At 43.8% G+C, this 13,633-nt stretch overlaps 2 protein-coding genes across 4 annotated transcripts; one reads left to right on the plus strand and one right to left on the minus strand.

The window, feature by feature from the left end:
• Positions 1-355: 355 nt before the first annotated feature.
• On the minus strand, positions 356-7,159 carry LOC144061589 (uncharacterized). Of its 3 annotated transcripts, none has more exons than XM_077582158.1 (3): positions 6,910-7,159; positions 4,151-4,236; positions 356-3,632 (listed from the first exon to the last, which is right to left on the minus strand). In XM_077582158.1, the coding sequence occupies exon 3, from the start codon at positions 3,509-3,511 to the stop codon at positions 1,814-1,816; it is 1,698 nt and encodes a 565-aa protein (XP_077438284.1). In that variant the 5' UTR covers positions 3,512-3,632; positions 4,151-4,236; positions 6,910-7,159; the 3' UTR covers positions 356-1,813. The 3 variants fall into 3 exon arrangements, with proteins under 3 accessions (XP_077438284.1, XP_077438286.1, XP_077438285.1); XM_077582160.1 differs by having other exon boundaries at positions 6,902-7,159; XM_077582159.1 differs by lacking the exon at positions 6,910-7,159 and adding an exon at positions 5,686-6,820.
• Positions 7,160-8,258: 1,099 nt separating this feature from the next.
• Positions 8,259-13,121, plus strand: ftr14l (finTRIM family, member 14-like). The gene is made up of 7 exons (XM_077581461.1): positions 8,259-8,840; positions 9,400-9,495; positions 9,709-9,942; positions 10,160-10,319; positions 10,404-10,514; positions 11,093-11,229; positions 12,217-13,121. The coding sequence occupies exons 1-7, from the start codon at positions 8,442-8,444 to the stop codon at positions 12,598-12,600; spliced, it is 1,521 nt and encodes a 506-aa protein (XP_077437587.1). The 5' UTR covers positions 8,259-8,441; the 3' UTR covers positions 12,601-13,121.
• Positions 13,122-13,633: the final 512 nt, after the last annotated feature.

Here is a 13,633-nt window from a genome sequence, read left to right on the forward strand (position 1 = left end):
ATGGCAAGAGCGACACCCTCCGGATTGTCGAGGTAGTGCAACATCCAGAATCACTGACCACCAACTTGCCAAGGAGTTTCTCTGATACTTACTACAGGTCAGTATGAATGTTTGACTTCCATCAATTTTCTACAGGGAACCTATTCCAGGTGACTGTGCAAAAGGCTGGCTAGACCTTGGACCAATTGCCACACAACCACAAGACACAGGTAGACCAGTTCACTTTAAATTGCCCATAAAGTGTTATGTTTGTGGACACAAGCAAATGGAAAAAAAGTCTGAGGTTCAAACTCATCGTCAGATCCATAAGACAACTGTAAGCCATCGTAAAATTAAATTCTACAGGACGCCAGAAGAGAGTCAACAACCTTTATTTATCCATGTGTGTGCCACTCAAAAAAGGAAAAGATGTTTTGCCCTTAAAGAGAAGCATGTATGGATTGATTTACATTTTTTCCTCTCAAGAATTAGGCCATTTACAAAAACAGAAGAGGGGAGAAAATAAAGACAATATACAGTGTAAACAGGATAGCATACATGTAAGCAAAAAAAAAAAAAAAAAGAGGTGTCATTGACATAAAATTAAACAAAGGGTATGAACGAGAACTTAAAAACTTTTTTCAGCAATTAACAGCTCAGCATCCATTACTACATAGCATGCAATAAGGCACCTAGCTAACACAGGGAAGAAAACTATGCTACAGATCGAAGCAAAAAATAGGGGAGAAACTTAGAAAACAAAATATTGCTTGTCGTGCCCTCCTCCCATAAAAACATCTTTACTCCTTTTCATATAACCCAAGCCATATCTAAAAAAATACGTTTGTAAAAGTTTTTGTTTTGTTTTTTTACACGAGTCGAGCATAATGCAAAGTCTTGGAAAAAAGCTTTTCTCATAGAATTGTTTAGTATGCACAAGCCTTTAAATCAGATTGTGATCGTTAACATGAGTAACTGCTATCTATAGTCTATAAACAGGTTATTTAGTTATTCTCAATGGGAACGGGAATAAGCGAACAAAAGGAGACTGGTGTAGTAATATGCTAACCATGAGGAGTTTATTCTCTGTCAGGAATTGTTTTGGGACAGCGTTTCATCACATCAGGTTGTCTGTCAGTCAGTCAGTATTGCTCTCTGTACAGCCCACTCATGGTAGACATACAAGAAAATAAACTCGGAAATATACACAACGGCAAATTCAACTGCTGCTTGAAAACACCCGCAATAAATTTAACTCGGCGAGTCTTAAAGTGAGGCTCAAAATGGGGGGAGAAAAAAAATGTGGACAAAAGTGGGTCTTGCTATCAAAATGTAATCCTTTTGGAACAACACACTAGTTCACCTATACATATATAAAAGAAATCATAAAGTATTTACAGTGGATTTGCATCACACAGGTTACAAGGGTGAAAAAAGAGATGACTAATTCAAAGTTCCCGGTGTTGACCGCCTCGAACCATGCCGAACAATCGCCTGTGCTCACCGCTGAGTAGCTTCATCCAAAAATCATGGAGTAACATTTTTTTTTTTCCGGTTTCTTTTTAAAAGTGTTCAAAATGGGAGTTCCTGCGCAAGCGAGAACAAAGAATGGAAGCGACGCTTCCCCGCAGCTTCTGCTCTGAATAGCCAATCAGTCCTTCCGGTCATGTCGTCTTCATTTCCCTCAACTGGTCCTTTTTCGCTGCAGCTGACTTGACCACGTACACATCCATAGGAGTCGGCCCGACTGGTCTTGCGGCGGGGGGTGGTAGTAGATACAGAGAAGCCAGGGGTAGGTCAAGCGTTTACGTGGGGGGCGGGACCCCAACCCTCACTACTCAGTCTGCGAATGGATCCGGTGGTGTCTGGAGAGGGAGGACGAATGGTTGAAGCCTTTGCCGCACTGGGTGCAGCGGTACGGCTTTTCCATGGAGAGGAGGTGTTGCTTGGGGAAGGCGTTGTTGGGGAAGACCTTAGGCGAGGAGATGGCGCTGTACTGCTCGGGCGAGGCCATGGGGAGGGGCAGCGGCGGCGACTGCGGCGCCGGCTGCTGCTGCTGCTTCTCCAGGTGGACCCTCTGGTGCCGCACCAGTGACGACGCGTGGGTGAAGATCTTGCCGCAGTGGCCGCAGGTGTAGCCCTTGCCCTCGGAGTGGACTCTCTGGTGCCGCGACAGGGAGGAGGAATGGTTGAAGCCCTTGTCGCAGTGGTGGCACATGTACGGCTTGTCTCCTTGCAAGTGCACCCTCTGCTTGGGGGCGGCGCCGAAGGTCATGGGCTTGCCGGGCTGCGGCGGGGAGAAGACGGGTCCCTGCAGGTGGGTCTTGTGGTGGCGCGAGAGGGAAGAGGAGTGGTTGAAGCCCTTGTTGCAGTGCCTGCAGGTGTAGGGCTTGCCGCCGGCGTGGACCTGCTGGTGTTTTTTCAGGTGGCGCTTGCGGACAAAGCTTTTTCGGCACATGTTGCATTTGTACGGCTTCTCGCCCGAGTGGATCCTCTGGTGCTCCCGCAGGGTGCCGGCGGCGGCGAAACACTTGCCGCACTGCGCGCAGCGGTGGGGCTTGTCGGTGAGCACCACGCCGGCGTGGGCGGCATGGGCGGCGTGGGCCGCGTGGGTCTTCTGGTGTTGCTTGAGGTTGGAGGTGGTGGCGAAGCCTTTGCCGCACTGGCCGCACGTGTACGGCTTCTCGCGGGCGTGGACCTCCTGGTGCTTCTTCAGGTGCCTCCTGCGGACAAAGCTCTTCCTGCACTGGGTACACTTGTAAGGCTTGTCTTCCGAATGCATCTTCATGTGTTCTCGAAGGGTGATGGCCGCCGCGAAGCTCTTGCCGCACTCGGTGCAGCGGTGGGGTTTGTCGGGCAGGTGGATCATCTGGTGGGACTTGAGGCTGAAGGCGTCGATGACGTCCTTGCCCATGATCTCCACACCGGGCGGTACGTAGGGCTTCTCTTTCATGTGGATCTTCATGTGCTGCTTGAGACTGGCCTCTACCGCAAAGCTCTCGCCGCAGTGTACGCAGATGTACGGGTTGAGGTCCTTGTGGATCTCAAAGTGCTGGTGGAGATCAGAGATGCTGCCAAAGATCTCACCGCACTCGTTACACTGCAGGCCGTGGGCCTCGTGAATGATGACGCCATTCTCAGACTCCACCGTCAGCTCGCCACCGTGATCCGACTCCACTTTGACCTCATGCTCGCTCTCAGCCTTGAGAAGCACCTCCCCGAGCAGCGCCTCGCCCGACGACGTCTTGATCTCGCCGCCGGCGAAGCAGTGCATGTCGTCGTGTTCCACCTTGATGTAATCGTGGTCCGTCTCCACGATGGCGTCCACGCACGCCACGGCGCCAAGGTCCGACCCCAGGCCTTGGATCTTGAGTTCGGTGCCGTGGATCTCCAGCTCCAGACCACGCTTTTCCTCAGTCATGATTTCTGTCTCGGCTCCGTAGTGCAGGTCGACATGGCTGTGGGCTATGACACACTCCGACCCAAGCGTGTCAAGGCCGGGTGTGTCACACTCAGTCTCTGACTCCGCCATGAGCACACACTCCAACCCCACGACCTCCGTTTTTTGGCCGGACGGTAACTCAACTAAGAATCGGGGTATTGATCCTGGTTTGGATGGGCACAGCGCTGGTGCTGTTTGTTAGTGAGCAGACCTGGAAGAGAAGCCAACACAACAACGTTAACCACATCAAGTTCAACCTCTCATGATGCAACAGCTGCTGTCCCTCTTTAGCTATTGACAAACATTTGACAATAAGACGGCTTACCATTTTCAGTTTTTTCAAAAATATTTTATTGGAACTGGGATGTAGTGGTTAACGTCTTCCTCAGTCTAGAGGTTCTGGATTTGAGACTCTTTTTTTTTTTTATATCTCTGCTCAAAAGTGAATGGCTTTATAAATAAATACATTTACTCACAGGTTGTCCAAATGTGAATGAACAGTTAATCTATGTCTGCCCTGTGATTGGATGACAATTGAAAATTGTACTGTGAACGAATCACATTAAAATGAAATTTGGCCTCCGGCACAACCCAGAAATCAGCTGAGCCGTCAAGAGTTATATTGGTACAAAAAAAATATGTACAAAAGGTTGCACACAAAGGCCATCGTGGGATGTTACAGTATTTCACATAGAAAATTTCCAATCTACTCCAAATGAACATACTTGCCTGAAAGTGTTTTTTAATTGGTGGCTTGAGAATAAAGAGTGAGAGGCAGATCTGCGGCCGTGACGATCACAGGGACGCTCAGGTAGCTGTAAAAGATTTCAACTTTAATAGTCATTCTTACACATTTGTATATATTAGTATGTAAAACAGGAATAGCAAGACAAATTTTCAGAAAATTATTTGGGGGGTTGGTCAAGAGCTGACCACAAAGAATAGCAAGACACGGATTCTGACCATAGACCATGTCACAAAGGCACATTTGAGAGAATTGCATCGCTGTCACTAGTCTCCCATCAACTGATAAATCGCTCAACTACAAGGAGGCTGACTGACTTGACATATCGCTTTAATATATTACTCCAAAAAGGAAATGGCCCATTAAAAATTGCATCTTTAAATTGTGAGCTTAATGACAAGCAAGCACAGTGTGAGAAAAAACATGGCAAAAATACAAAATTTGTTTACCAGTGATGCTCTGTGTGACTTGGCCTAATGTTGTAATATACATCAACAGAAAATCCACCATTGAAATGCTGCTCTCTCAACTTTGGCGAGCATTTAGGGACACACCTGACTTTTTCTTAAAATAATAAACCCACAATTAAGTGTAAGTAAAGTATAAAGCATAGAAAGCTTTAGTAAACATGTAGCTATGTTAAATACGATCATGATGTAGTTCCCTCCATGATAAATACCGGTAAGATGTGGTAAGCCTGTTTGAATGTTTATCAACAAAAGTTTATTACTTTGCAGAGGAAATTCCCCTTTAAACCACTTCAATAAGCAATTAGTGACACACCTTTTTGAATTAACATGTGGTACGCGTGTTTTATTATAGTGAAGGCTTTTCCTTAATAAGGGCTTCACATAAAATGCCCCATCAACAAATTTGACAAGTCATTAGGACCACACAAAAAAAAAGGCAAAACGCCAACAATATGAAGTAAAAGGGTGGCTATGTTAAAAAGTAAGATCTTACGATGCCGAGGCGGGCCTCTGCACAAGATATATACCCGCATACTTTTGCAGTAAGACAGTGTCACTTTGGTGCCTTTTAATTAAAGTAGGCAAGCACACCTCCGATTAGCAAACTCTCCAAAGCCAATATACAGGCCAAGTGTCAATTAGCAGGCTAGGTTAGCAGTCATAACGAGCTAAACAGCATCAAAGTAGCCAAAATCGTCATCGGGTTGTCGAGTAGGGTTTAATCCGCAAAGCGACAGGCCAGCAGGCCTAAACCGCTTTCAACCCGCGCGGCTCTTTGTTCTCCACCCGACGCGATATCCACTTTGTGCTCAGGCGTCGTCAAATCGGCGTTTTATTATTAAAATGTTGGAACGGTGACTCGCTAGCTTCTCCCCAAAACGGCTACAAATAGCTCCCGTAGCCGCTAGTTAGCTGGCTACGGTCGAGGGGAAACTGGTTAACGCCGCCGCAGCTTTGTGTTAGCCGCTAAGTGGTCGCCATTTAGCGCGCTAACTAGCCTCGTAGCAAAAACACCCCGACGAAGCAAACAGACTGACGGTGATACTTACGCCGTCGAAAAAAATATATCTTTTGGAGTTAGGAGAAAAAATATTTCGGTGCGATACAAGGGCGCGGTTGTTGACGCGGAAATTGTCCTCTTCCGCACGTATTAACAGGCCATCTTGTTGTGCCACACCAGCAGCTAGCCAGCCCTAGGACTACAATGCTCGCATAAGATGGCTGCCACGAGCTAACGTAAGCCAACTTAGCTTCCGCCCTCCCCAAACCGCATTGGATCAGCAGCAAAGCCCCGAGCCATGTCCAAATAAGTCAACCGCCCCGTGTCTATGTGACAAAATACAAACGTGTTCTTAAAAAAAATCCAACCGGTCATAAAAAAAAACAATGACGCGACTGTGTCTTGAACGCTGATGGTAAAGTTAGCAAGCTAATAAGAGTTGTGCTAGTAGCCGCAGAGGGACAAAGATGACTAACATCGATGGCGATGAAAAAGAAGGGAAAAGCCCGGGAATGTTGTCTTTTGGTTTGAAACTAACCGACATATGTCCGACTAGCCCACAAACACATGCTACGATTTAATAACAGTTTCGAAACTTTTATTACGTACACACACACCATAGTTTACAGAGATGCGTGTATAGCATATACTGTACTACCAACGCGAGTCTTGATGGACTGCGGCACCCCTTCAATGGCGGCCTTGCTGGCTAACCAGCTCCAGTCGTCGTTAGCGTGTCGGCTACGTAGCCGCGGTGCCAAGCTAACCCTTCGGCTAAGCAGCATCTCCTGCTCCCTGGTACCCCCGTTACCCCTAAGTGAGGACTTTTTGTAACATCGAAGCGAATTATTCACTGAAACCAACCGTTCAACCACATTTACCTAAGGGTGTGCAATTGACGCCATTTCACACGAACGGGGTCGTTAATGCTGTGGTCTACTATAAAAACGACTACAAAATCAGCACCTACTACAGAGAGAGGAGGTAGCATCGCGTGTAAACCATTTAATAACCAAAACAATAATAAAACAATGTGCATAGTGGATCTAGGCCCTGTATTTTTCCATGACAGAGTTCACAGGCTGCTTTAACTACACTACAACACGAAAGCACAAATATGGGCGAGCATCCGTGCAGAGATTGTCTTCATTTCCCAACTAAGCGCCCCCTTTCCCTCTCATGATGAGTCCTTTGCTAAATAATAAAGCAATTAGGAGGTATATAGATTACAACAGTTTGCACGTTCCAAACACAAATGCACGCACCCACCCACCTTTCTTCGTCCTTCTTCTGGCCTGGAACTAGGACCAACGAAAGGATCGCTCGCGTTTATAAGAAAAGATAGAGAAAGTCCGGCTTGTTATGTGGTCTCGCTTGTGCTGTTGTGTTATCTTGTCTTGGTGTCCGTGGTACACTAGCGTGCTGTGTAGAGCTGGCGCCACAGTGCTCATCTGGCGCCAACGTTAGACCGCCGACCGTCGACACGCTTTAGCGAAAAGCAAGTGTTGTCGTTTCCACACGCCACCCAGGCCGCTACCGCCTCCTGCAGCCGAGGAGCCGCGCATCAAGGTACCAAAACGGCCACATCATAGGGGGAAGGCCCTCAAAATCTTTCAAGTAAAAGTAGCCTTTGTAACATTATACAATCAGGAGTTGTATAGGATCAATGTTCCATTGCATTAAATAGAAGAAACAAATATGATGTAATAGCATTCTTTGATTAGCTATAGGTGCATGTTCACAGAGTTTCATGTGGTTTAGCGTTACAGATGTTTGTCCCTCTGTTTGCACAACAAATGAAACAAAGCCCTCCATAAATACACTTCAAACGTAAGACAATAGAACAAAGTTTAAAGAAAATAAAACAGTACATCCATCCATCCATTTTCTAATTATACCGCTTATCCTCATTGGGGTTAAAAGTCAAATGCCTAAAATGTACAATTATTTTTTTTTCTTTATTCTATTCTGAGCATCCTGAGGGTCACAAACATGCATTAAGCTACTACTATGACATCATAAAGGTAAACAGAGAAATTGGATTGGAAGTGATTTTCAAAATGAGGAAGAATTAATTAAATGTGCATATGTCACAATGGCTTTTTTTTTTTTAATCTAGTACAGCACATTTACTTTTAAGTGCATCACATTTGCATTTAATCCGTCAGTACATTATTCTCTTAATTGTCATAATTTTGGAAATTATAAAAAAAAATACATGCGTTATTTATTTACATGTATTTCATAGTTCACTAGTGGTTGATGAAAGGGTTTCATTACTGAAAGGCTCTTATCTGACGAGCCATGTTTGAGTGCCAGAAATGTAATGATAATGCTAATATTTAGCACAGAGTAGTGTGGTATGTGTGCCATTAATAGTAAGCGGGCTCCCTCCATTAGAATCAATTAAACTGTGCTTAATGTTACATTGGTTAAAGCTTCTACAGTATGTTTGTTAAGTTGTATTATACTTTTAGGCACATTCCACCCTTCTGAGTCTTATTTAGTGAGTTCTTGCACATTTAAAGTCAAGGAGCATGTGTTGTTTGTCTAGTTTCAGGTAGCGTCACCCGCCCACTCATTTGACTGGGAATACTGGTTTTACAGTGTGAACAGACCACATAGCTCACATTCTGTCACACACATCAGTTTCAATGAAGCGGACAACTTAAGGAACTTACTGTCTCCTTGTTACTCACTTGTGTTTTGAGTTTTTGGCTGTGAATCTCAAGACCTGTTCTTTAACTCTAAATTAATTAATTAATTTATTTTTTCTCCCCACATTGTGTCTGACTCCAAGACAAAATGTCGCACCCCAACACTCTGGATTTAGACCGAAACAGCACCACGGACCGATCCCGTCGCTCCGCGAGCCACGGGCAGAATAGGACGCAGGCCAAACGTGGCGAGGTCCTTTGCGACTTCTGCACCACCAGGAAGCAGAAAGCTGAGAAGTCCTGCCTGGTGTGCCTGGCGTCTTACTGCGAGACTCACCTCCAGTCTCACTACGACTACCCGGCGCTGATGAAGCACAAACTGGTCAAAGCTACCGGCCAAATGAGGGAGAAGATCTGCGCTCAGCACGACAAGCTGCTGGAGGCCTTTTGTCGTACCGACCAGACGTCCGTGTGCGTCCTGTGTATGATGGATGAGCACAAGCACCACGACATCGTCCCGGCTGGAACGGAGAGGACTGAGAAACAGGTTAGTGGCATACCATTAAGAATTCATATAGTGGGGTTTTGTGTGAAATTTAAGAATGAACGAAAATATTTCAACAGACATGTTCGACTGCTCAGTGTTTCAGTACTTTTTTTTGCTTTTCTCTAACAAGCGGCTAAATGGCGAAATTCACTACTTTAATAGATAAATGGACCAATCATTTTTCTGATACAATTAGAATCGGTGCTTTAACAGTCTGACATCATGAAACCAAGACTCACCTAACAATTGCTCAACATTACCTCGTCATTAACCCCCCCCCCCATTGGCGTTCAACAGAGCACGGTACTTGAACCCTTATTTTAACTTTGTTTCAGCTGTAGTAATTTTTTTAAAGAGTTCTATAGATACATTTGAGTTGAGTTGAATTGAATTGAAAGTACTAAAACGTTGAACCGTTTGACGTATGTTTTGAAAAGTTCAATAAAAGCTGTGACGCATTTTAGGTTCATCCTGAAATATATCCCGAAAACCCCTTAACTCTAACTTTTTTGTTAGAAGAGAAATGTATTTAATTGTAATGTTATCATTTCCCCAATAGAAACAACTCGGCACCACGCTGTACAAATCCCAGCACAGGATTGACGAGAGGGTCAAAAAGTGGCAGGATCTCCGACAAGCTGTGGAAGCTGTGAAAGTAATGGCCTTCAATTACCTTTTTAAGCTAATAGTAGCTATTTGTTTACCCAATTGCAGATAGGTGATGATAATTGTGCTAATGAGAAACCGTACCACTGTTTTGGTTAGCAACAAAATTCCAATGCCTGTCAATGACAACAATATGAACTGAGAACATTACAGCCCAGATTTGTCTTATGGAAATAAATGACCAGCTAATCCTAACAAACAGCACTCAGCTGAGTCCGTGTTGGAGGAGAACGAGCGGGTCTTCACGGAGCTGCTGCTCTCCATTGAGAGGAAGTACAACGAAGTCAAGGAGATGGTGCGCTTGCACGAGAAAACCACGGTGAACCGCGGTGAAATCCTCCTCGACCGCTTGGAAGAAGAGGTCACCCTGCTGAGGAAGAGACACACCGACCTGGAGAAGCTGTCGCACACCGACGACCACATACACTTTCTGCAGGTGGGCACGACCTGTATTATAACCCCTGGGCGTTATTTTATTTTGAAATGGCTTGGTCAGAACCAACAAAAAGCCAAAAAATGGTCAAATAACGCCCAGGGGTTAAGTTGTCATTAATGTATAGAATAAAACAAAAAAAATGTTTTATCCAAACATATACAGTAGTTATAAATGTATTTTTTTGTCATTCATAGATTCTACTTTTGTTTCTTCCCAGAGCTGGCAGTCTCTGTCTGGCCCTTCGGGTTACGAGGACCTAAATAACGTCAGCATTGCTCCTAATTACTCCTTTGAGACCACCAAGAGAGCCATCGCCGGCCTGAAATTACAAGTGGAGGAAATCAGCAAGAAAGAGACGACTAAAATCTCCGCAGCAGGTTGGCAGATGTATCTTGCTCAGCCACACCCATGAATTGTCTTCTATCGTTAAAGCTGTCACGTTCCCTTTGTTTTGTCACCAGTGAAGGAAGTCTACATCACACAAGAAAGTGACAAAAAAAGGAGGGAATCGTCGTTTTTGACAGAGCCGAGGATGACGGAAGAGCCAAAGACCAGAGAGGATTTCTTGAGATGTAAGTTATACCGAACTAAAATATCAACGCAAGATTTTCTTTTTTTCTTCCCGTTTCTTATGTTGTGAACTTTGAAAGTGGTAGTGAGCACTTCTCCTTTGGGGCTGAGGTCAGAAAACCAGTCAGTACTAGTACATCATTTATCTTAATTATTTTTGTTCTGGGATTATTCCGTCCTTGTTGAGCTAAAGATCCAAACCAGATTCCAGAGAACAGAACGGGATGTGTCCTGTTGGGAAAAAAAAAGCTACCAGAAACCAGCGTTACAATAATAACACCTGTGACAGAACAGGTTTGGTGAAATAGGAGAAAGCAAGCCTACAAATCAGGATCACTTTAAGCAAACACAGGTGTTCCTGCAACGGCTTGAGTCATTCAACAAACTCTGTCATAGTTTTAGAAGGCTGCTTTCAAAATGATGTGCAACATAAACTTTCCTGTTTTGTGATGTATAAAATCAATGTGTGTCCCACCCATCAATTTTACACATTTTCAGCCAACCTCTTGAATGGTGTTGGTGCATTACCACAATTTCAAAATCCCCGGCCTCAACATTGACTTATTATTGTTTTGTTCAGATTCTTGCCAGCCGATTCTGGATGTAAACACTGTACACCGCAACCTTCACCTCTCTGAGGGCAACCGGACCGCCACAATGAAGAATGAACCTAAGAACTACCCTGATCACCCGGAACGATTTGACCACTGGCAACAGGTTAGTACTTATTATTAGTGTTAACCCACAAATCACAGTTTCATCGTTTTGATGTCAACCCCCCAAAAATGTATTGACCATAAGACATTTAGGTTAATGTTGCATTAGTGGAAAATGAGTTAAACAGCAAAATCCACAAGTTTTTATCAATATCAGAAGGCGGCCATTTTGCCACTTGCTGTCCAATGAAAATGACATCACAGTTTCTCAGCTCTCAGGTAACAACCAATCACAGCTCAGCTTCAGAAAACAGGTGAGCTGTGATTGGTCGTTGCCTGAGCCCTGAGCAACTGTGATGTTATCTTCAGTACAGAGTAAGTGGCAAAATGGCCGCCCCCTGAGTTGGATAAAACCGTCTAGATTATGCTTTATAACCCATACTTCACAAATATAATATTAATCAGAATGTCATGTTCAGACTAGTGAGGTCGCATATAACATTGTCAAGAAATGTTTAAGGTTGACTTCCTCTGTAGCATTTTTAAAATGTTTTTTTACAGTGTAGACTTGCGTCACTATACCCTAATTAAGTGACACCCCCCACAAAATGGTGGTCACACACTACATGAAACTCCTCAACTTGCTTTTACATAGTTCCTTGGTGCCAAGATGCCACAAGATGGTACCAAATCACTATTTGACACTTCTCAACTCACTTCAACATACACTGGATATAAAAAAAGTCTACACACCCCTGTTCAAATAAAAAAAAAATTGTGTTATTAAAAAAATGAGACCAAGATAAGTCATTTAAAAACTTTTTCCCACCACTGATGACATTTCCAACATTGATGAAAAGTGAGAAGAGAGCTGATCAGAAGAGGCAAATGTTTTTTGGAGAATGTGGGGACTATAAAAAAAAAAAATCACATGGTCTGTTTATATTGGTAATTATATTGGTGTGGAACGTATCTCCCACGATAAACTTTCGAGTTTCACTATAATTCCTTTGCTAATTTTGTGTTTTTCTCTTCCCTCGGTTTCAAGATTCTTTGCAAAGAAGGCCTGGCCGGGGCTCGCTGCTACTGGGAAGTGAGCTGGAAGGGATCGGAGATCGATGTGGCCATCTCCTATAGGGGCATTTTCCGAAAAGGGAACAACAACGCGTGCAGTCTAGGCTGGAACGACAAATCCTGGAGCCTCTACTGCTCAGATTCCAAGTTCTCCTACGTGCACAACAACAAGAGCACGGACATTCCCGTCCCGAGGTCATCTCGCATCGGCGTCTACTTGGATCACGCGTCGGGGGTGCTGGCGTTTTACAGCGTGTCTGATGCCATGCAGCTTCTGTACCAGGTCCGCACTTCTTTTACGGAGCCGGTGTACCCCGCATTCAGTGTGTGGGGCTATGGTAGCACCATTAGACTGTAGGAGAAGAATTAATTGACTTGAGTGGCATCTGAAGTGGGACACACAAAGCATTTTTTTAGCATTGTAACTGATTTGAGTGTGAAAAAAAAAAAAATCAAGTCTGTGCTTAGCCTACTGCTCTAATATTGTGTGGTGTATTTGACATAACTAACACCACACATAACCATATCAACATCGATAATTGTGAGTCTCCACCCCCAAACCAGAAGACTGGTGTACAAGACTGACATCAGAATAATCATTATAGACAACTGAGAATCGGGCCTTTGCTGTTTGACTGAAAAAGAGAGAAATATTCAAATTGTTGTGTGTACCCCACTTATTTTGATCATTGTTGTTGTTTTGGCATATCAAATTTACACTTAAGCATATTATATGAGCTACATAAATATGCTTATGTAATTTCTTGTCCCAAAAATGAATAATGGATTTTGATGTTTCTTATTTGCTCACAGAGAGCATGTTTTGTTTTTTTGAATTTGTGAAATGACTGCAACTTTAATAAATATCAAAACTCACAACGCTTCAAATGTGGTACTAGGATACATGAAGGCCCCATTAGTGCATTTATGTAAATCCAAAGTATGGTGAGAAGTTGAATATGTGACTTCATACATGAAGGCCTGAGCCAAGATCACTATGACTCACTATGAGGAAGCAATGCTAACCAAATGACACTGTGCTGATGATAATCAAAACATCCATCCAAGTTCCAGCTAGTCATTATCTGCCTATATACACTCTAGGCCACTGGCTAGTCCCCATGATGCAAAAGTGAAGATAATACATTAAAGCTCACGGGGGCAGCAGAAACACTTTATTAAACGGCTTACACTTTTTCCTCTATCATAAGTTACAGCATAAAAGCAACCTTTCAGGCACACACTTTTTGTTATGTACTTTATTTATGTATTTATAAATTAACAATTCAACAATAAAAAAAATGACAGATTGTGTTAGCTGAAAATTAGTCTTAACTTTTAACAACGTTGAGATATTACAAGAGAATGTTTATTTACCAAGCCCCTTTAAA

Source organism: Vanacampus margaritifer, chromosome 12 (assembly GCF_051991255.1).
Source record: "Vanacampus margaritifer isolate UIUO_Vmar chromosome 12, RoL_Vmar_1.0, whole genome shotgun sequence".
Lineage (NCBI taxonomy): Eukaryota > Metazoa > Chordata > Actinopteri > Syngnathiformes > Syngnathidae > Vanacampus > Vanacampus margaritifer.

Bases quoted from the DNA above. Each gene is read 5' to 3' on its own strand.
- LOC144061589 (XM_077582158.1), bottom strand. From the start codon at position 3,511: ATGGCGGAGTCAGAGACTGAGTGTGACACACCCGGCCTTGACACGCTT.
- ftr14l (XM_077581461.1), top strand. From the start codon at position 8,442: ATGTCGCACCCCAACACTCTGGATTTAGACCGAAACAGCACCACGGAC. The intron at 8,841-9,399 runs GTTAGTGGCATA...TTTCCCCAATAG, and splicing joins CGGAGAGGACTGAGAAACAG to AAACAACTCGGCACCACGCT. The intron at 11,230-12,216 runs GTTAGTACTTAT...CTCGGTTTCAAG, and splicing joins GATTTGACCACTGGCAACAG to ATTCTTTGCAAAGAAGGCCT.